The 23,387-nt window shown below is 40.7% G+C and overlaps 1 protein-coding gene across 6 annotated transcripts in view; it reads left to right on the top strand.

The window, feature by feature from the left end:
- Positions 1-9,178: 9,178 nt before the first annotated feature.
- The window catches only part of RIC1 (RIC1 partner of RAB6A GEF complex), a 167,533-nt gene continuing 153,324 nt past the window's right edge, over positions 9,179-23,387 (top strand). For all 6 annotated transcript variants that reach the window (XM_028117347.2, XM_028117345.2, XM_028117343.2 and 3 more), the window contains exon 1: positions 9,179-9,532. In XM_028117347.2, coding sequence (XP_027973148.1) covers positions 9,389-9,532 — 144 coding nt within the window. In that variant the 5' untranslated portion in view covers positions 9,179-9,388. The remainder of the gene's footprint in view (positions 9,533-23,387) is intronic.

The following is a 23,387-nucleotide window of genomic DNA, read 5'->3' as shown; positions in this document are numbered from 1 at the left end:
CTGTGAGGTGGTATCTCATGGAGGTTTTGATTTGGATTTCCCTGATGCCGAGCGATGTTGAGCACATTTTCTTTTTTTTTTTTTTTAAAGATTTTATTTATTTATTTGAGAGAGAGAGAATGAGAGATAGAGAGCACGAGAGGGAAGAGGGTCAGAGGGAGAAGCAGACTCCCCGCCGAGCAGGGAGCCCGATGCGGGACTAGATCCCGGGACTCCAGGATCATGACCTGAGCCGAAGGCAGTCGCCCAACCAACTGAGCCACCCAGGCGCCCTGTTGAGCACATTTTCATGTGTCTGTTGGCCATTTGGGTGTCTTCTTCGGAAAAATGTCTGGATTATTTGTTCTTTGGGCATTGAGTTTGATAAGTTCTTTATAGATTTTGGATACTAGCCCTTTATCTGATATGTCATTTGCAAATATTTTCTCCCATTCTGTCGGTTGTCTTTTGGTTTTGTGGACTGTTTCTTTTGCTGTGCAGAAGCTTTTTATCTTGATGAAATCCCAATAGTTCATTTTTGCCCTTGCTTCTCTTGCCTTTGGTGATGTTTCTAGGAAGAAGTTGCTATGGCTGAGGTCGAAGAGGTTGCTGCCTGTGTTCTCCTCGAGGATTTTGATGGACTCCTGTCTCACATTTAGGTCTTTCAACCATTTGGAGTCTATTTTTGTGTGTGGTGTAAGGAAATGGTCCAGTTTCATTCTTCTGCATGTGGCTGTCCAATTTTCCCAACACCATTTGTTGAAGAGACTGTCTCTTTTTCATTGGACATTCTTTCCTGCTTTGTCAAAGATGAGTTGACCATAGAGTTGAGGGTCCACTTCTGGGCTCTCTATTCTGTTCCATTGATCTATGTGTCTGTTTTTGTGCCAGTACCATACTGCCTTGATGATGACAGCTTTGTAATAGAGCTGGAAGTCCGGAATTGTGATGCTGCCAGCTTTGCTTTTTTTTTCAACATTCCTCTGGCTATTCGGGATCTTTTCTGGTTCCATACAAATTTTAGGATTATTTGTCCCATTTCTTTGAAAAAAGTGGATGGTATTTTGGTGGGGATTGCAGTGAATGTGTAGATTGCTCTAGGTAGCATTGACATCTTCACAATGTTTGTTCTTCCAATCCATGAGCATGGAATATTTTTCCATTTCTTTGTGACTTCCTCAATTTCTTTTGAGTATTTTATAGTTTTCTGAGTACAGATCCTTTGCCTCTTTGGTTAGATTTATTCCTAGGTATCTTATGGTTTTGGGAGCAGTTGTAAATGGGATCGACTCCTTAATTTGTCTCTCTTCTGTCTTGTTGTTGGTGTATAGGAATGCCACTGATTTCTGTGCATTGATTTTATTCCTGCCACTTTACTGAATTCCTGTATGAGTTCTAGCAGTGTGGGATGGAGTCTTTAGGGTTTTCCACATGCAGCATCATATCATCTGCAAAGAGTGAGAGTTTGACTTCCTCTTTGCCGATTTGGATGCCTTTGATTTCTTTTTGTTGTCTGATTGCTGTGGCTAGGACTTCTAATACTGTGTTGAATAGCAGTGGTGATAGTGGACATCCCTGCCGCGTTCCTGACCTTAGGGGGAAAGCTCTCAGTTTTTCCCCATTGAGAATGATATTCGCTGTAGGTTTTTCATAGATGGCTTTTATGATATTGAGGTATGTGCCCTCTACTCCTATACTCTGAAGAGTTTTGATTAAGAAAGGATGCTGTACTTTGTCAAATGCTTTTTCTGCATCTATTGAGAGGATCATATGATCCTTGTTCTTTCTTTTGTTAATGTATTGTATCACGTTGATTGATTTGTGGATGTTGAACCAGCCTCGCAGCCCAGGGATAAATCCCACTTGGTTGTGGTGAATAATCCTTTTAATGTACTGTTGGATCCTATTGGCTAGTACTTTGGTGAGAATTTTTGCATCTATGTTCATCAAGGATATTGGTCTGTAATTATCCTTTTTGTTGGGGTCTTTTTCTGGTTTGGGGGTCAAGGTAATGGTGGCCTCATAAAATGATTTTGGAAGTTTTCCTTCCATTTCTATTTTTTGGAACAGTTTCAGAAGAAGAGGTATTAATTCTTCTTTAAACGTTTGCTAGAATTCCCCTGGGAAGCCATCTGGCCCTGGGCTTTTGTTTGTTGGGAGATTTTTGAAGACTGCTTCAGTTTCCTTAGTGGTTTTAGGTCTGTTCAGGTTTTCTATTTCTTCCTGGTTCAATTTTGGTAGTTGATACATCTCTAGGAATGCATCCATTTCTTCCAGATTATCTAATTTGCTGGCATAAAGTTGCTCATCATATGTTCTTATGATTGTTTGTATTTCTTTGGTGTTGGTTTTGATCTCTCCTCTTTCATTCATGATTTTGTTGATTTGGGTCATTTCTCTTTTCTTTTTGATAAGTCTGGCCAGGGGTTTATCAATCTTGTTAATTCTTTCAAAGAACCAGCTCCTAGTTTCGTTGATCTGTTCTACTGTTCTTTTGGCTTCTAGCTCATTGATTTCTGCTTTGATCTTTATTATTTGTCTTCTCCTGCTGGGTTTAGGCTTTATTTGCTGTTCTTTCTCCAGCTCCTTTAGGTGTAGGGTTAGGTTGTGTATTTGAGATCTTTCATGTTTCTTGAGAAAGGTTTGTATTGCTATATACTTTCCTCTCAGGACTGCCTTTGCTGCATCCCAAAGATTTTGAACTGTTGTGTTTTCATTTTCATTGGTTTCCATATGAATTTTTTTAATTCTTCTTTAATTTCCTGGTTGACCCATTCATCCTTTTGTAGGATGCTCTTTAGCCTCCATGTATTTGAGTTCTTTCCGACTTTCCTCTTGTGATTGAGTTCTAGTTTCAAAGCACTGTGGTCTGAAAATATGCAGGGAATGATCCCAATCTTTTGTTAGTGGTTGAGACCTGATTTGTGACCTAGGATGTGATCTATTTTGGAGAATGTTCCATGGGCACTAGAGAAGAATGTGTATTCCGTTGCTTTGGGATGGAATGTTCTGAATATGTCTGTGAAGTCCATTTGGTCCAGTGTGTCATTTAAAGTCTTTATTTCCTCGTTGATCTTTTGCTTAGATGATCTGTCCATTTCAGTCAGGGGGGTGTTAAAGTCCCCCACTATTTTTGTATTGTTGTTGATGTGTTTCTTTGCTTTTGTTATTAATTGCCTTATATAATTGGCTGCTCCCACGTTAGGGGCATAGATATTTACAATTGTTAGATCTTCTTGTTGGATAGATCCTTTAAGTAGGATATAGTGTCCTTCCTCATCTCTTATTACAGTCTTTGGTTTAAAATCTAATTTGTCTGATATAAGGATTGCCACCCAGCTTTCTTTTGGTGTCCATTAGCATGGTAAATGGTCTTCCACCCCCTCACTTTCAATGTGGGTGTGTCTTTGGGTCTAAAATGAGTCTCTTGCAGATGGCATATCGATGGGTCTTGTTTTTTAATCTAATCTGATAGCCTGTGTCTTTTGATTGGGGCATTTAGCCCATTTACATTCAGGGTAACTATTGAAAGGTATGAATTTAGTGCCATTATATTGCCTGGAAGGTGACTGTTACTGTATACTGTCTGTGTTCCTTTCTGGTCTATGCTGCTTTTAGGCTGTCTCTGCTTAGAGGACCCCTTTCAATATTTCTTGGAGGGCTGGTTTCGTGTTTGCAAATTCCTTTAGTTTTTGTTTGTCGTGGAAGCTTTTTATCTCTCCTTCTATTTTCAATGACAGCCTAGCTGGATATAGTATTCTTGGCTGCATATTTTTCTCGTTTAGTGCTCTGAATATATTATGCCAGTCCTTTCTGTCCTGCCAGGTCTCTGTGGATAGGTCTGTTGCCAATCTAATGTTTCTACCGTTATAGGTTACATATCTCTTCTCCCCAGCTGCTTTCACGATTTTCTCTTTGTCTCTGAGACTCGTAAGTTTTACTATTAGATGTCGGGGTGTTGACCTATTTTTATTGATTTTGAGAGGAGTTCTCTGTGCCTCCTGGATTTTGATGCCTGTTTCCTTCCCCACATTAGGGAAGTTCTCTGCTATAATTTGCTCCAATATAGCTTCTGCCCCTCTCTCTCTTTCTTCTTCTTCTGGGATCCCAATTATTCTAATGTTGTTTCGTCTTATTGTATCACTTATCTCTCGAATTCTGCCATCATGATCTGTAGTTGTTTATCTCTCTTTTTCTCAGCCTCTTTATTTTCCATCATTTGGTCTTCTATATCGCTGATTCTCTCTTCTGCCTCATTTATCCTAGCAGTTAGTGCCCCCATTTTTTTATTGCACCTCATCAATAGCCTTTTTGATTTCGACTTGGTTAGATTTTAGTTCTTTTATTTCTCCAGAAAGGGTTTCTCTAATAACTTCCATGCTTTTTTCAAGCCCAGCTAGTATCGTTAAAGTCATGATTCTGAACTCTAGGTCTGACATCGTACTAATGTCAGTATTGAGTAGGTCCGTGGCAGAGGGTACTACCTCTTCTTCTTTTTGTTGAGATGATTTTTTTCGTCTTGTCGTTTTGTCCAGAGGAGAACAGATGAATGAGAACAAAATGCACACAGTTTAACAACGTCCCCAGAAAATATACTCTAAAGAAATCAGAAAAGACCTGAAACCAGGGGAAAAGAAAGGGAAAGAAAGAAAAAAGAAAGAGAAGAGAGAAAGATAAAAACAAACAAAAACAGAACAAAACAAAAACAGAATATGATCAAATATTATCAGACTGTTGCATAGATCAGTGCCACACACTAGATTTTGGGTGTATTTTGGTCTGTTAGAAGAAAGTGCCTCCTAAAATTTTAAAGAAAGAAAGACTTAAATATATACAAAATAAGGGTTGATATGATGAATGAATGGAATATGAGTGTAAAGATGAAAATTATAAATATCTTAAAAAAGGAATTGATAAGAAGGTTTTTGAAAAAGAAAGAAGAGGATAAAAGAAGAAAGGAAAAAAAGGGGGAGAGAATATGATCAAGCAGGAGACTAGAACAAAGCCATACACTAGAGATTTAGGGTATATTTTCATCTGTTAGAAGAAACTGTATCTCAAAATTTTAAAGAGAGAACAACTTATACATATATGCCAAAAATAAGGGTAACTACTATGAAGGGCTAGAACATGACTCTAAAAATGAAAAATAAAAATTTTTTTAAAACAGGGATTGATAAGATGTTGGTTGAAAAAGGGAAAAAGAAAAATTCAAAAAAAGTTAACTTTGAAATACTAATGAATCATGGTAAAAAAGCCATGAATTCTATGTGCAGTATTCTCTTAGTGCTGGAGTTCTGCGGTTCTCCTTGATCGCTAAACTTGGTCTTGGCTGGCTGTTCATGCTGATCTTCTGGGGGAGGGGCCTGTTGCCATGGTTCCCAAATGTCTTTGCTGGAGGCGGAATTGCCCCGCCCTTTTCGGTCCGGGCTAAGCAAGCTGCTCGGGTTTGCTCTCGGGAGCTTTTATTCCCTGCAAGCTCTCAGTACAGCTTTGGAGGATGAGCGTGAAAATGGTGGCCTCCCAATCTCCGCCTGGAGGAGCTGAGAATTCGGGGCCCCGCTCCTCAGTGCGCCCCCAGAGAAAAGCAGTCACTCCCGTGTCCCCGGTCTCCGGCCGCACTCCGTGCTCACCCGGCCTGTGGCCCAGCGTTTCTATCTCTGGCCCCCGACCCCGTGTGGAGTCTCCAAACCCAGCAGATCCCTGCGGTGCGCTCCCGCGCCGCTCCTCCCGGGGGAGGAAGGGGAGTCTCCCCGGCTCTGCCGCTTGTTGGGTCCCTGCTGGAGGAGCAGTGGCCCGACTGGGCCGCGGATCACAGTTTACGGCCACCCCGAGCTGAGAGCCCGCGCCTCGGCTCCGTCTCTGCAGCCGGCTTCCCCGCTCCGATCCCTGGGAGCTCTGCCGCACTCAGGCACCCCCGGCCTTTCTGTGACCCCGAGGGTCCTGAGACCACACTGTCCCGCGAGGGTTCCACCCCCCCGCTTAGCCACTGGAGCGACGTCCCTCCGCGGAGCCGACTTCTAAAAGGTCCGATTTTGTGCTCCGCGGCTCTAGCACTTGCCAGAAGCGGCCGGCGGAGGCCCCCTCCCCCGCCGTCTATCCTCCCGAATATCGCCTCGGATTCACTTCTCCGCACGTCCTACCTTCCAGTAAGTGGTCGCTTCTCTGTTCAGAGAGTTGTCGCTACTCTCCTCTTCGATCTCCTGTTCAGTTCGTAGGTGTTCAGAATGGTTTGATCCCTATTCAGCTGAATTCCTGAGACCAGACAAAATCCAGGTCTCCTACTCCTCCACCATCTTGCTCACTTCCCCTCTCCAATTTTTTTTTTTAAGATTTTATTTATTTATTTGACAGAGACACAGCGAGAGAGGGAACACAAGCAGGGGGAGTGGGAGAGGGAGAAGCAGGTTTCCTGCGGAGCAGAGACCCATATGCGGGGCTCGATCCCAGGACCCTGGGATCATGACCTGAGCTGAAGGCAGAGGCTTAACGACTGAGCTACCCAGACGCCCCATGATTTCACCATTTTTAAGTGTAATTCCAACAACACTTTAGAAAAACTGCACCAAATCCACCAAGTTTATAAATGTACTTCTGTTTCTGTGCACCCTTACCAGCATTATTTCTTGTAAGAAAGTCTGCTACTTTGAAAACACGTACCTGTTAAGTATTCATTGACCAGCTTAGTCTTAGCTCAGAAGAGTTCCGTAAGTTTGACTAGAAGGTGATGGTGCTGGGAGAGAAGGAGAGGAAGAAACAGTGAAGGGATTGATAGTGTATTTTACAAAGTAAGGTTAGGATATGATATTTGAAAGCTGGAAAGGCATTCCATAAATTTCTACCACAATGTGGTACTGTTAAGTAAAGGGCTGTGGAGAGTCCAATATGGCACTCAGCCGCCCCCCCCCCCCCAGCCCCTCACTGCCTCCAGCCACTAGCACAGTTCAATTCAATCCAGTCTCAAGATGAGTGGGTCTGCAGGAGAAAGGAGCACTTCTTTTCAGGCTTCTCTGCCACTCTGGTCCTGTTTCCTCATTAAGAAAGTGAGAATAAACATCACAGCAGTATTACCCACATTGAAGGTTTACTGTGGAACTAAATCAAATCATGTATTTGAAAATATTTTGTAAACCTAAAATGCCACAAGAGTGTAGCAAGGGAATTCGATTCTAAAGCCAGCAAGTAGGGGTGCCTGGGTGGCTCAGTTGGTTAGGCTTCCGACTCTTGATTTCGGCTCAGGTCATGATCTCATGAGATCGAGCCTTGCTTCCGGCTCTGCGCTGGGCACGGAGCCTGCTTAAGATTCCTCTCTTCCTCTGCCCCTCCCTCCTCTGTAAAATAAATAAATAAATAAATAAATAAATAAATAAATAAATAAATAATAAATAAACTCAGCAAGTCAAGTTAAAACTGAGTGCAAAAAAAAAAAATCATTAGAAGTTCCTTAAATTAGGCATGTGTGCAGTAAGATGCTCTCACTTAGAAGACACATGAGAACAAAGTCCCTCTGTAGGGGAGCTGGGAGAAATACATTCTCAGTAAAATTGCCAGAGGAATTGCTATACTGTAACTGATTTTCATTTTCTCTCTTTCTGCCAAGTGCGTAACAATCTGAGTAAGTCATGATGCAACAGTTATTGTTCTACAGTTTTATTTTGGTAAGTCAAGAAATCTCCCTGGGTCTCTTTGTCTAATGGTGTACTTCAGCTGGATCAGGGTTTCCTCCAATTTTCATTTGACACATATTTTCAGAGTTTACTATTCTCAGAGTGTGCCAGGCTGCTGTGCTGGATGTCGGGGGGTGGGGGAGTAAAACACCAGGAAGGAGACACAGTCCGACCACAAGAGGCCAGCGAGTGGTGAGGCAGTTTCAGCTTTGATTTGAGGTTCTTTGATCACCTTCTGGGGAATGCAGTGAATATTTAAAAAAATTATGGAAAAGTTACATATTTTGTTATGAATACCAGCTGCAACGCTACATCTGATCCATATTAAGTTACTTTGTTTCCTCCTTTGCTGTTTGTGTTGCTACTTTTTAATGTAACATTTGCTTTAAACCTGGGTTAACTCAACTATTTTTTAATTTAAAAAAGAGGAAAAATGCAAACTGAACAAAATGAGCGGACAATGAAAAGCAAGTCTTTTATTCTAGACCCCCCCTTCCCCCCTCTCTACACACACTCCATCCCCATTCACACCGTCCTCCTATTCAGAGGTAATCGCTGGGTCAGTAGTACTTAAAAGGAAACAGTTAAGGTGATCCCTGGGGTCCAGAAGTTACACAACCAACCAGAGAGACTCTAAAGCCGTTCAAACTCTAAAATTATGTCCAAGTCTTTTGCAGCATATACTCTACTGAGGGTACAAAAAAGAGATAGCCTTGCCTTGTCTAACACTGTGGTTGGTAAAGGGACAGATGAATACAAATTGAATTCAGAATTACATGCTAGATTTAGAAACATGAAGGAAAGAGGACAGGGCTCACACACTTTCATGGTAGGTGGTTTATTTATGGATCGAATAAAGGCACCTCTGGGCTGTAAACTCCATGAGGGCAGGAACTCCATCGCGAGCTTTCACTGCAGACCGTGGCACACCACAGGGGCTCACTGGACCAAGGACCCCACAACCCAGCACCGGGTGCGGGGGTGGGGGGAAAGCAGGGAAAGTCACGTGACTCGAGCTCCCCCGCAAAACTGCCCCTTCCACCTCCGAGCTGCAGCGCCAGGCCCGCCCCACAGGCCTCACCAATCCGCGAAGGAAGTCAAATTTGGCTAGCCTGGGCGAGAGGCGTGTCCCGCGGGTCTAGGCACCCGGCAGCTGCGACTCGCCCAGATCGGCCCACTTTCCTGTTAGTCTCAGGCGGTTGCTCCTCCCACCCGGCCCAAACAATATGCTCCAGATTGCAAGTGGGAGGCGCAGAGGGGCCAGAAGTGGGCAAAAGCGCATGCGTATTGACGCAACGCGGCGGCAGCTCGTGAAGATTGGGGCGGAACTTCAGAAGGCAGAGCGAGGAGGAAGGAGCAGCCTCCACTGCGCGTGCGTGCGGCTGCCCTCCCCGGCCCGACCCACGCGGCGCGGCGTGGTGACGCCCGTGCGGCCCGAGGAAGGGGTGGGGTCGTGCCGGGGCGGGCCTCCGCGCTCCTCCCGCCCCCTCTCCATCCCGACTCTCCCTCCCCCTACCTCCCCCACACTGGGCCCCGTCAGCCCGAGGCTTCCTTCGTCGCTCATCTTCGCGTCGGCTCGGCCCGGCCCGGCCAGCGGGCAGATGCCCCGAGCTGCCGCTGCCGACGCCGCCGACTCGGCCGGTGGCGGTGTGGGAGGCGGGCGTCCGGCCCCGGGCCGCTGAGTGTGACGGACGGGGCCGGGGGCCGCCGGGCGCCGCGGCGTCGGCGCCTCCGCGCGGACCATGTATTTCCTGAGCGGCTGGCCCAAGAGGCTGCTGTGCCCTCTGGGGAGCCCGGCCGAGGCGCCTTTCCACGTTCAGTCCGACCCCCAGAGGACTTTCTTCGCCGTGCTGGCCCCGGTCCGCCTCAGCATCTGGTACAGCCGCGTAAGTAGAGCCGCCCGCCGCCTCTCGCCGCGCCCTCCGCGGCGCCTTGGCACGGTCCCGCCCTCAACTTCCACCCGGAGTCCCGCGCCCCTGCCCCTGGGCGCCGGACCCGCGGCTCCTCGGCGGCCGCGTCCCCGTTCGGCCGGGACTCGGGGGCAGATGCGGCGGCGGCTGCCGAAAAGCCGTGCGCCTCCCCGCGTCGGAGCGGCGGCCGCGCACCGCGCACAGCCGCGCGCTCCCTCGGCGGAGCCCAGGCTTGCCCTGCGCTCCCTTCCCCCATTCCCTGAGGAGCAAATTTGTTTAAACTTTCCACAAATAGAAGTCTGGGCGCTGTGAGTTCCCAGCCGTCCCCTGCTTTCAAGGCCGTGGTCCTGGAGCTGGGGAGAGCCTGTTGGGCTTCACCCAGTGCCGGACTCCCGAGGCCTGCCACAACTTACTTCCAGCAGCTGCCGCCAGGATTCTTTAATTTTTACGAAAGGTCCCGCTTGTCCTGCTGCTCGCTTCCGCCCCAAACATCTGCGCACTTTCGGGCTAGTCCCCTTCTCTGCTGCCCTAGGGCTCCTCGTTAGAGGATTGTAGGGGGCTTCGGAGGAGCGGAGTTGAACTCAGATCTGTCCGCGCTGCTTGCGGGTATTTAACACCTGGAAATAATAAGATTTGGGAAAAGCCTGAGACTGAGTTCTGTGTTTGCTGTCTGCGGAGTGCTGGTGTTTCATTCTAGTATCTAATTACCGAGTAGGTAAGAGAGAAAAAACACAAAAACTTCAAAAAATAAGTCGTGGATGGGATACTCCCCATTTCCCGCGAACGCTGCTCTAGGTCAGTGTATAAAAGCGACAGAATTAAAAAAAAAAAAAGTACTTGTTGTTCCCCGCCCCCCCCGCCCCAAAGAAGGCAGTAGTAATCGACGTCAGAGTGGACTTTTTCTCTTTTTCTAGCTGACTTGTCCGCGTGGAAATAGGTTGTGACCTTGGCTTTATTACATCTGTGTGGCACAGTGGCTTTACTGACTTGAGTTAAATTAGTGAAAACCCTCGACTGTCCGTACTGACCATTTGAATATTTATATAAAGTCCTTGACTCTTCTCACACACAGCCCTGGTAAACGTGATGGAATTTAGATATTTCTAGTATCTTTTTTATGTGACTGTCATGGTTAGGCTGTAAATCTGACTATTTGCCATTAAGTTGGGGCCGATTTAATTTTTAAATATGTATCAAAATAGGTTGTTACATAACCAGCAATGTGACTGTTCAGTCTGGTGCTTGATTTCATTTTCGAATATGTATATTGTATATCATTTGGTTTTTAAATGAGGTACTAATTCATTTACATTGTGTAGGCAGTGGAATAATTTTTATTTGCTTGGTTGTATATAACTATTATTTTTAAAGTACATGCAGAAAAAAATAATTATAACTTGAATGTTAAATTGTCTTCTGAGTTTAGTAATGACTTTCACTCTAATGTAACAGCCTAAAATTTAACTATCTCTAAAAAGGTAGCCCTAATTTAAGTGGAGGAAGCAGAACTAAATATGAGGGATGAATAGACCAGAAGCCTGTAGGTTACTTTATTGCTCTATAAAAGAAACAGAAATGTGCCTCAGCTTTCTTAGGGATATTGTGAGTATTAAAAATATGTTTTTTTTGCTTTTGCAGTTGGATACTATGTAAATTAGGCAGTTATGAAATTTAAAACAACTCCTACACCTTTCTTTAAACTTCCATCCTACACACAGATACCTACTTTCTACGAAGTCCTGGGGTTACTACCATTAAAACCCACTGTGCAAAGTTATGTCTAGAGACTCTGTGGGTTCACAAGTATGAGGTGAAATGAAATGCAGGAATACCATAGGGGAGGCTGCATGTTATGGTTAACCTTGATCTCTGGCATCAGCTTCATCACTTTAAAAATCAAGTATTGGATCAGATGGTTTTAAGATTTGTGCTTATATAGCTGGGATGATGGGAAACAGGTGCCAGACTACAGCTTTGAGTCTCTTCTGCCTGGAATATGCCTTTTTTCACTCTGAAAGTTTTTTTGGGGTGTGTGTGTGTGTGTTTAATTTCGAAACTTAACTGAAACTAAGTTAAAATCAGTTAGCAAACTCTTTTAAAAGTGAAAACACTTCTAGCTAAATTGAGTTATCACTTACTGCACACTTTAGAGTGAATTGATTTAAAATGTTCACATGAGAACATGAAAGCTTTGCTTTTGGAGAGATACTGTACATACAAGTAATTTTATAGAATAAAGTGAACACTGAAGATCTAAGGAAAGGTTTAATGGAGTTGAGGTCTTAAAAGCTGCTTGAGGGCGTTTGGAGACAAGGAGACACATGCACGAAGAGGTGAGGATATAGTATGATTTGCTTATTTGAAATTTTGTTGGGTCTCTCTTAGCAAGTTAAAGTCACTTAAGGATGAATTTTTAAAAAGAGAAAATGTGCATTTAATAGTCTAAACTGTTTTTTTTTAAGTGTCCAAAAGAATTGCTGTGTTTAAAATGTTAAAATTAGTCATGAGACTAATTAAAGTAAAATCTCTAAGAATAACTTCTGTGCATTTTATGGGTCTTTCAGTGAACTTTTTTATACCTCTTACAGTTACTATTATGTACTCTATGTGTCCAGTTGTAGTATCAGTTTTATAGAGTCATAGCTCTTTAAAATTCTTTCCTAACTCCAAAATTGAGAGGAGCGCAAGTGTGGGGAGGGGCAGAAGGAGAGGGAGAGAGAATGCCAAGCTGACTCCCTGCTCAGTTGTGTGGAGTCGCCCGTGGGGATCGATTCCACGACCCTGAGACCATGACCTGCGCCGATATCAAGAGTCTGATGCTTAACCAGCTGAGCCATCCAGGCGCCCCTAGATATGTTTATGAACAAAAGATTTCCTACAGATACTCACTTTGCTTTATTTCATTTTTAGTGTGAAGGTGTAACTTGTTTTCAGTGTAACGTGTTGATGTAAATTTGTTTTCTCTACTTTGTGATTCTACTTAGAAGTTCTAAAAACTGCTCAGGAGTGTATAACGGGGATCATCCATATATTTTGGAACCCCAAAGGTGCTCAAAAAATGGTTTAGCACATATATGTTAGGTTGGGGTGGTAGGGGTATGACTTAATTGGTGGAGCAGTTGACAATGTATTTCTGCTAAGGGTATTGTAAAAGGACTAGTTTCAGCTTTGGGATTGAAGTTGCTGCTTAAATCATGGTATGATTTCTGACTGACCCATTTATGGTGGTTGTGGGATATTGTGTTTTGTACTGTACTAGAGAGCCTAGAATTATTTCTCTAATATACTGTTGAATTATGAATATTAAAGTCCACATATGTGAACCACAAAATGACACCTTAGAATGCTGTAATTCTAAATAAGTCTTATCTCAGTTTTCAGGTCATTATTTCGTGTATATATGTATATATATATAAATCACCCTTAAAAGTATTTTTGAACACCTTCTGTGAAAGATAGCGTAAATAGGCAATATATGAAAGGAATGAAGGGGCATGTTACATGTAACAAAACACTCTATCCAAAGATGTTAGTGTATTAATATGATAAATGAAAATTTTGTGAGTAACCACTGTGAAGGTTGCTAATAAAAAGCTAAATAGGCAAATAATTACTGAGCTTATGAAATGAATTATGTGTCTTTGAGTAACCCTGACTAGAAACTTATGTTCTTGTTGGTGTATGCTAATAATAGAGAACAATGAGGTAAATGTGCAAAGAAGCCATGTTGTAGGATTAGGTATATGGTTAACTGTGGACCTCAGGAAGGTCATTCAGTTTGTACCTATGTTTTCCCACTCTTCCATTTCTTACCTTCTCAACTCTGTTCTATTGCTCACTGCCTCCAGAGAGCCTTCTGTGTAAACTTACTGCTTAGAAGTCTTTTAGGGTTCACTGTTGGTTAAAGAGTGAAGTTCAAACTCCTTAGTTTGCTATCAGAGACACTCCCCTCTTGGGATGATCACTTGCCCCATCTCTGCCTATCAGAATATTATCTATCCTTTAGTTTCTGTTGAAATCCTACTTTCTCTATGAGTCATTTTTTTTTTTAAAGATTTTATTTATTTATTTGACAGAGAGACACAGCGAGAGCAGGAACACAAGCAGGGGGAGTGGGAGAGGGAGAAGCTGGCTTCCCGCTGAGCAAGGAGCCTGATGTGGGACTCGATCCCAGGACCCTGGGATCATGACCTGAGCCGAAGGCAGACGCTTAACGACTGAGCCACCCAGGCGCCCTGAGTCATTCTTTATTTACCATAACCAGAAAGGTTCATTTTTTTTTGATGAACTCATGTTTGTAAGTGTAAGTTTTGCACACATGACTTAATTTTCCAATTAGATTTTAAGTTTTTGGAGGGCAGAAATGATCTTCTTTGTACTATCCATAATGCCTTGCACAAAAACATATGCTTAATAAGTATTTTTAAAATAATGAATTTAGGGTATCCTATGCATAGCAGAGAATTTCTTAAAGGTTTAATAAATGGAAGGTTTTTATTTATTTATTTATTTTTTAAAGATTGATTTATTTGAGAAAGAGAATGAGAGACAGAGAGCACAAGAGGGAAGAGGGTCAGAGGGAGAAGCGGACTCCCCGCTGAGCAGGGAGCCTGATGTGGGACTCAATCCCGGGATTCTGGGATCATGACCTGAGCCAAAGGCAGTTGCCCAACCAACTGAGCCACCCAGGCGCCCCTAAATGGAAGGTTTTTAAATGTTGACATGTAATAAAAGTAAACATGGTAGTACTAGATTACAAGTTAAATTCAGAAAAAGTTATTTTAGAGAGGGTTATTTAAATGAAAGTGAATTAAGTACTTTTTTTTTTTATTACATACAGTCCAGTTATTTTAGAAAAGAGTAGTACGTGTTATTCACAATAGCCAAAATAGGGAAACAACCTAAGTGTGTGTCAGTGGACGACAAATGGATAAAGAAGATGTATATATACACAGTGGAATATTCTTCAGCCGCGAGAAAGCATAGCTTTCCATTCGTGGCAACATGGATGGACCTTGAGGGCATTATGCTAAGTAAAATAAGTTAGACAAAGACAGATACTGTTAGATGGCACTAATTTGTGGAATATAAAAAAGCCAAATGCATAGAAAGACTAGAATGGTGGTTACCAGAGGCTAGGAGGTGTGGCCCAAAGAGAGTTGTTCAAGGTGTACACACTTCAGATGTAAGGTAAATAAGATCTGGGGATTTAATGTTCAGCATAATGAGAATAGTTCCTAAAACTGTTTATATACTTGAAAGTTGCCAAGATAGTAGACCTTCCATGTTCTCACTGTGGAAAAGAAATGATAAACATGTGGTGCAGGCGTTAGCTAGCGCTGTGGTGGCAGTCATCTTGCAAGATGTAAGTGCATCAAACAGCATGTTGTGCATGTTCAGCGTATGCAGTGGTGTATGCCAGTTATAACTCAATAAAGCAAGGGGGACAAAGTGGTAGGTGGTAAAGAGTCCTCTACCAAAACTTAAACTATTGTGCAGTTTTATCCCCACCAGTTGAACTCCTGGTTCCCAGTCTGTGTTTATATTGAAGTGATCTGTGGAAAGCGTGGTCCCACAAAAAAGCAGCAGTATAAATATTTAAATAAAGACATTTCATCTATCTTCTTCAGGTGCTTGTGAATCATTGATGTGATCCATATTACAGATAAACATTCATTCTGAGTTTACTGTGGACTAGGTGCTTTACATCATGGGAAGCAGTGTTTCTTGAATTTAGGTTCTTCACTTGCCTCATTCGTGATTTTTGCCCTGTCCTTATAGTACTTCTCCAGTCTAACTTTTAAACTTGAAATTCTCTTTCAAAATAACTTTTATCTTTACAATAAATGGAAAGCTAGCACTACTTGGGTGAATACAGGGTTACTGTATGAGGAAACAATGAAAACAGTGTAATGAAAATCTAGGTTCCTGCCAGAGGCTCTTGCCCTTTTCTTAAAAAGGAGCAGTTAGCAGATACATGAGAAGTGTTTAGAGGTAAACTAGCCCCTCTCACAGATTTCCTTTTTACCTAAATCAAAAAGATTGAAGAATTGGAAAAATTATTTTCTCACTGTATGATTAAATAGTACAGTGACTGTCACCTAAAATAGTGGTGTAGGAAATACTGTGTTAAGGCATTGTATTCATTGCCAAATATGCAATTTATCAAATTAGAATAAATTTACAATTTATTTTTAAAAAAGATTTTATTTGACAGAGAGACACAGCAAGAGAGGGATCACAAGCAGGGGGAGTGGGAGAGGGAGAAGCAGGCTTCCCGCGGAACAGGGAGCCCCACGTGGGGCTCAATCCCAGGACCCTGGGATCATGACCTGAGCCGAAGGCAGACGCTTAATGACTGAGCCACCCAGGCGCCCCTACAATTTAAAAGTATTTAAAAATAATCTAGAATTGACTTGCCACAAAGTGAGAGAATTGCTTAATTAAAAATATTTTATTGACTGTCAAGCATCAGTTGGTTGGAATCAAGGTATCTTACGTTTCTTTTAAATTCATTATAATTGGGCGCCTGGGTGGCTCAGTCGTTAAGCGTCTGCCTTCGGCTCAGGTCATGATCCCAGGGTTCTGGGATCGAGCCCCACATCGGGCTCCCTGCTCCGTGGGAAGCCTGCTTCTCCCTCTCCCACTCCCCCTGCTTGTGTTCCCGCTCTCGCTGTGTCTCTCCTCTGTCAAATAAATAAATAAAATCTTTAAAAAAAAAAAATAAATTCATTATAATTGCTTTGAGTTGCTGTCCCAAATCTGTCTCCCCAAGTGATTTGCTTTATGTCCATAATATATCATACATAAATTTACATATGAGATTCTGAATATTACTATGGGTATACAGTAGAATTTGCTGTGGTTTAATTTTCTAACAGCTTTATTCATGTGTATGAGTATATTGTAAATGCACACTGATTTTTTAGTAAATTTATAGAGTTGTGCAACCATCATCACAGTCTAGTTTTAGGACATTTATAGCAACCCAAAAAGTGTCATGTCCGTTTGCATTTAACTACTGCTCCCACTCCAGCCCCAGGAAACCGTTGGCCTTTTTGTCCCTTTAGATTTGGCTTTTCTAGAAATGTCCTACAAAGGTAGTCATATAATGTGTGGTCTCTTGTGTCTGGCTTTTATTTAGCACACTGTTTCTGTGGTACTGCTTTTCATAGCTGAGTAGTATTCCATTGTGTGGCTGTACCGCATCTTAAAAATCCATTTACCAGTTGATAGATATTCGATTGTTTCTGTTTTGAGGTCATTATGGGTAATGTCGCTATAAACAACTATATATATGTCTTTGCAAGGATGTATATTATTATTCCTTATAGGGAGATACTGAGGAGTGGAACTATTGGGTCATATAGTAAGTTGATGTTTAGCTTTTTTAGGAAACTGCCAAACTATTGCACAGTAGCGGTAGCATTTTACAGCCCTACCAGCAAAGTCTGAAAGTTTGTTTCTCCACATCCTTCTCAACACTGGCTGTTTTAAGTCTTTTTTTTTTTTACTAATTTATTTATTCATTTATTTTTAAAGATTTTATTTATTTGACAGAGCACAAGCAGAGAGAGAGAGAGGGAGAAGCAGGTTGCCTGCTGGGCAAGGAGCCCAATGTGGGACTCGATCCCAGGACCCTGGGATCATGACCTGTGCCGAAGGCAGCCGCTTAACTGACTGAGCCACCCAGGCGTCCCTTAAGTCTTTTATTACAGTCATTGTGTTTGTAGTGGTATCTCATTGTGACTTTGATTTGTACTTTCCTAATGACTGTGAATGTTTAGCTTTTTTTCATGAGCTTAGTAGTCATTTGTATACCTTATTTGATGAAATGTCTATTCAGATACTCCCCACCCCCCTTGTTAATTGGAGTGGTTTTGCCTTAGTGAGTTGTAAGGGTTCTGAATTTTCAGGTTCTTAGTGGTGTCTTTTGGAAAGTAAAAGCTTAATTTTGATGAAGTCTAGCTTTTTTTTTTTTCTTTTATGAATCATGCTTTTTGTGTGCTAAAAAACTTTTGGCCAATGCAAGGTTATAGCATCTTATGTTTGCTTTTATAATTTTTATAAATTGAGCTCTTAAGTCTGTCATCCATTTTGAGTTGACTTTTGTTTGTAAAGATCTAAGTTCAGGGTTTTTTTTTTTTTTTTTTGAAGATTTTATTTATTTATTTCACAGAGAGACACAGCGAGAGAGGGAACACCTGCAGGGGGAGTGGGAGAGGGAGAAGCAGGTTCCCCACTGAGCAGGGAGCCCGACGTGGGGCTCGATCCCAGGACCCTGGGATCATGACCTGAGCCGAAGGCAGATGCTTAACCCACTGAGCCACCCAGGTGCTCCTTTGTTTTTGTTTTTTTAACTTATAGATCCAGTTGTCTTAGCACAGTTTGTCGGAAAGACTTCACCATTGAATTGCATTGGCACCTTTGTTAAACATCAATTGATTTGTAACAATAAGGGGTTATTTCTGAATTTTCTATTGTTTTATTCATCAATATGTCTATTCGAGCATCCCACTGTAGCTTTTCTGCAAGTTTAGAAATTGGGTGGTAAAAGTCCTCTACTTTGTTTCAAAATTATTTTGCCTATTCCAGATCCTTTGCATTTCTGTTTAAATTTTAGGATTATCTTGTCAATTTCTACAAAAAAAAAACCACCCCAAAACAAAAATTGGGATTTTTCAGGGGATTGCACTGAATCCGTAGATCAGTAGAGTTGGTATCTTAATGGTATAGAATATTCCAGTCTATGAACATGCTGCGCAGTGTCTTTCCATTTTAGATTTAAAAAAAGTTTTCTTAGTATTTTGTAGTTTCAGTGCACAGATCTTCACTTTTGTTAAGTTTATTCCTAAGTGATTTTGTTTGTGATGGTCTTGTGGATGTAATTGTTAATTTCATTTTCATATTGTTATATGTATATAGATGCAAACTTGATTTTTGTATATTGCTGTTTTGCATCCTTGCCAAAACTTATTCTCATAGGGTTTTTTTTTTAAAGATTTATTTATTTTAGAGGGAGAGAGTGTGAGCATGTGTGTGCAAGTGGGGGAAAGGGCCGAGGGAGAGGGAAAGAGAATCGCAAGCAGACTCTGTGCTGAGCGCAGAGCCCTACATGGGGCCAGTCTCACGACCCTGAGATCATGGCCTGAGCCAAAACCAACAGTAGGATGTTCAACCGACTGAACCACCAGGGTGCCCCTCAGTTTTTTATAGTTATAACTAATAAACAAATTCAGCAGAATGCCAAGGCACAAAACATGCAGAAATCAGTTGCCTGTCTATACCATAACATCATTGAAAAATGAAGTTAAGAAAACAATTTACAATAGCGTCAAAAAGAAATAGGATTAAGCTTAACTAAGGAAGTGACAGACTTGTATGCTGAAAACTATAAAACAATTGCTGAAAGAAATTAGAGATGTAAATAAATGGTAAGAAATCCCATATTCACAGATTATTAAGATGCCAGTACTACCCAAAGGAGCTTACAGATTCAGTGTGCTTCTAATGGCTTGCTTTTTTTTTTTTTGGTAGAAATATAAAAATCCATCCTAAAATTAATCTGGAATCTCAAGCGGTTCCTCTCATCAGTTTAGACAAAATTTTAGCAATTTTATAGATCTTTTCAGTGAGCCAACTTTTGGTTTTACTTATCTTTTACTGATCTGTTAATTTTGTGTTTTCTATTTTTTTATTTCTGTGTTGATTTTTAAATTATTTTCTTTGGGTTTGGTGTTGTATGTTCAGTGGGTTTGGACAAATGTATAATGACCTCTATCTGTCATTGTAATGTCATGTAGAATATTTTCCTTGCCCTAGAAATCCCTTGTGCTCTGCCTGTTCATCTCCCCCGCCCCCAACATTTGATAAGCACCAATTTTATTTTCAGTTCAGTTTTTAAAAGTTAATCATTTCTAAAATTTAATCATTTCTTTGAATCATCACATGGGTTATTTACAAGTATGTGGTTTAATTTCCAAATATTTGAGGATTTTCCAAAATCTTTGTTATTGATTCCTAACTTAATTCCATTGTGGTTTGGGACTATATTTTGAATGATTTTATTCCTTTAAGACCTGTTTTATGGATTGGCATATACTTTGTGTTGGAAAATGTTTGATGTGCACTTGTAAGGAATATTCTACTATTGGCAGAGTGTTCTCTAAATGGTAGGTTAAATTGGTTGGCATGGTCGTTCAAGTTTTCTGTATCCTTGTTAATGGTTCGGTCTAGCTCTGTCAGTTATTGAGAGTGGAGATTGAAATCTCCAATTCTATTATTGAATTGCTTTCTCTTTCAATTCTGTGGGTTTTTGCTTCATATATTTTTGGGCTGCATAGTTTGTATACATTTTTAACGGTTATAGTTGCCTTTTGTATTGACCTTTTTATCATCATTGGTTCTCTCCACTAATGTTTCTTTTTTTAAAGTATTTCGTTGTGTATTAATATTGCCACTTGAGTTCTCTTATGGTTACCACTTGTGTGACATACTTTTTTTACTCTTCTGGTTTCACAGACTAATTACATTTTTGAATCTAAAGTATGTCTTGTATGGACATTTATTTAGATCTTCCTTTTTTTTGTTTTTGTTTTTTGTTTTTTCCCCAAATCCAGTCTGGTAATCTCTGCCATTTGATTGGAGTGTTTAGTCCGTTCACATGTAATTATTGATAGGGTTGGATTTATATCAGCTGTTTTGGTATTTTGTTTTCTGTATTTCCCATGTCCTTTGTTTACTCTTCTAATTACTTTGATTTTTTTTTTAAGATCTTATTTGTTTATTTGAGAGACAGCACGCACACACGCACGAGCTGTGGGGAGGGTTAGAGGGAGAAGAAGAAGCAAACTCTGCTGAGCAGGGAGCCCAATGCAGGACTTGATCCCAGGACTCTGGGATCATGACCTGAGCCGAAGGCAGGCACTTAACCAACTGGGCCACCCAGGCATCCAACGCTTTGATTTTTAACCATATTTTTCTGATTTATTTTATTAACAGTTTCTCTAGTGATTACAATGTGCATCTTATTATACTTTGGATTAATACTGAATTCTGGTAAAATATAGCAATTTTTTCAGCCTTTTTTCTTTCATGGCTTTTTAAAAATATTTGAGTATAGTTGACAATGTTAACATTAGTTTCAGGTGTACAACAAAGTGATTCAACATGTCTGTACATTATGCTGTCCTCACAAGTGGAGCTACTATATAACCTATTACAGTATTATTGACTATGTTCCTTATGCTGTACTTATCCCTGTGACTTATTTAATTCATAACTGGATTTACTTTTCATTTTTTTTTTTTTAAAGATTCTGTTTACTTATTTGACAGAGAGAGAGGGAGCACTAGCAGGGGGAGCTGCAGGCAGAGGGAGAGGGAGAAACAGGCTCCCCTGATGTGGGACTCGATCCCAGGACCCTGGGATCATGACTTGAGCCAAAGGCAGACACTGAACTGACTGAGCCACCCAGGTGCCCCCACTTTTCATTTTTTTAAAGTGGTAAATGTGTGTAAAAAATTTGCCTTTTTAATAATTTTGAAATGTGTATTTCTGAGGCTTTAAGTACATTTACGTTGTTGTGCAGCCATCACCATCCATTCCCAGAACATTTTTCATCTTCCCAGATTGAAAGTCCATACGCAGTAAACAATAATTCCCTAATTCTCCCTTGTCCTCTTACCTGGCAATCACCATTCCATTTTCTGTCTCTATGAATTTCACTGTTGTGGAAACACAATATTTGTCTGTTAGTGATAAATTTATTTCATTTGGCATGTTTTCAGGGTTCTTTTATGTTCTAGTATGTAACAACATTTGCTCCCTTTTTAAGGCTGAGTAATATTCCATTGTGTATATGTATTTAATCCATTCATTCATTGATGGACACTTAGGTTGCTTCCATTTTTTGGCTATTGTGAGTAATGCTGCTGGAACGTTGGTGTTCAAGCCCTTGCTTTTGATTCTTTGGTGTATATATCCCAAAGTGGAATGTGTGGATTATATGGTAATTCTACGTTTAATTTTTTGAGAAATCACCACACTGTTTTTCACAGTGGCTGCACCATTTTACATTCCCACCAGTAATGCACAAGCGTTCCAATTTCTCCACATCCTTACCAACACTTGTTCTTTTCTGTTTTTTTTTTTTTGTTGATTGTCATCCTGATGGGTGCAAAGTGGTATCTCATTGTGGTTTTTTTGATTTCCATTTATTTAATAGCAAGTGATGTTGAGTATCATCTCCAAATTCAGTGTCTTAAAGTTTTTATCCTGTGTTTTCTTCTAAGAGTTTTAGTTTTACCTCTTTATTTTTAGGTCTGTGCTCCATTTTGAATTAGTTTTTGGGTCAACTTTTATTTTTTCATGTGGATATCCAGTTTTCCTAGTGCTTTTTGTTGAAAAGGCTATTCTTTTCTCTTACTGAATGTTCTTGGCATCCTTATGAAATGTTTTTTTTAACAGTACATACAAGGCTTTATTTCTGAGCTCTTTGTTGTATTTTGTTGTTCTGTTTGTCAGTCTTTACTCCAGTATGGTATTGTGTTTTCATTACCATAGTTTTATAGTAAGTTTTGAATCAAAGTGTGAGACCTCCAACTTTGCTTTTTTTTTTTTTAAGATTGTTTTGAGTATTTGGGATCCCTTGAGATTCCGTATTAATTTTTAAGGTGAATTTTCATATTTCTGCCCCCCCCCGGTGCTGTTGAGATTTTGATAGGTATTACATTGACTCTGTAGATTGTCTAGGGTAGTATTGACATCTTAATATCATCTTGTAATTCAGGAACACAGGAGGTCTTTTTCTTTTATCTGCATCTTTAATTTATTTCAGCAACATTTTTGTGGTTTTCAGTGTACAGGTGTTTCACTTCATTGGTTAAGCTTAATCCTAAGTATGCTGTATTCTTTTTCATGCTACTCCAAATGGAATTGTTTTCTTAATTTCATTTTTGGATATTTGTTATTACAGAGAAATGCATCTGACTTTTGTGTATTGATACTGTATCCTGAAATTGCCCTAAATTTATCACTTCTAACAGTTGTGTGTGGAATCTGTATGATTTTCTACACTTAAGATCATGTTATTGGAGACCAGAGATAATGTTTCTTATTCTTTTTCCATTTGGATGCCTTTTATTTTTCTCACTGACTGCTCTGATTAGGACTTGCAGTACTATTTCAAATGGAAGTAGTAAAAGTAAGCATCTTGGGTCTTGTTCCTGACATTAAAGGAAAAGCTTTTCGGTTTTTCACCATTGAATGTAATATTGGCTGTAGGTTTTCATACAGGGCTTTTGTTGAGGTGGTTTCCTTCTGTTGGTATTTTGTTGAATGTTTTGATCATGAAAAGGTGTCGAGTTTTGTTAAATGCTCTTTCTGAATCCATTGAAATGGTCATGTTTTTTTTTCTGTTAATGTGGTGTATTACATTGATTTTTCATGTGTTGAATGATCCTTGCATTCCAGGAATAAATTACACGGGACATAGTTTATAATTCCTATGCAATTGAATTTGGTTTGCTAGTGTTTTGTTGAAGATTTTTGCATCTGTGTTCCTTAGGGGTATTGACTTGTACCTAGTTTTCTTTTCTTGTAATGTCTTTTTCTTTAGTATGAGGGTAATGTTGCCTCTTAGAATGAGTTAGTAAACGTTCCTGCCTCAGTTTTTTGGAAGAGTTTGAGAGAAGAATTAGTGCTAATTTTCCTTTAAATTTTGGTGGAATCCACTAGTCATCAGTCGTGGGCTTTTCTTTTTTGGGAGGTTTTTGATTATTGATTCAGGCTTCTTACTAGTTATAAGTTTATTCAGATTTCTAATTTTTTT

The sequence above is a fragment of the Eumetopias jubatus genome, unplaced genomic scaffold (genome assembly GCF_037043125.1).
Source record: "Eumetopias jubatus isolate StellerSeaLion01/CBP00866 unplaced genomic scaffold, mEumJub1_p1.0 scaffold_15, whole genome shotgun sequence".
Lineage (NCBI taxonomy): Eukaryota > Metazoa > Chordata > Mammalia > Carnivora > Otariidae > Eumetopias > Eumetopias jubatus.
This window is presented reverse-complemented; position numbering and strand designations above follow the sequence as displayed.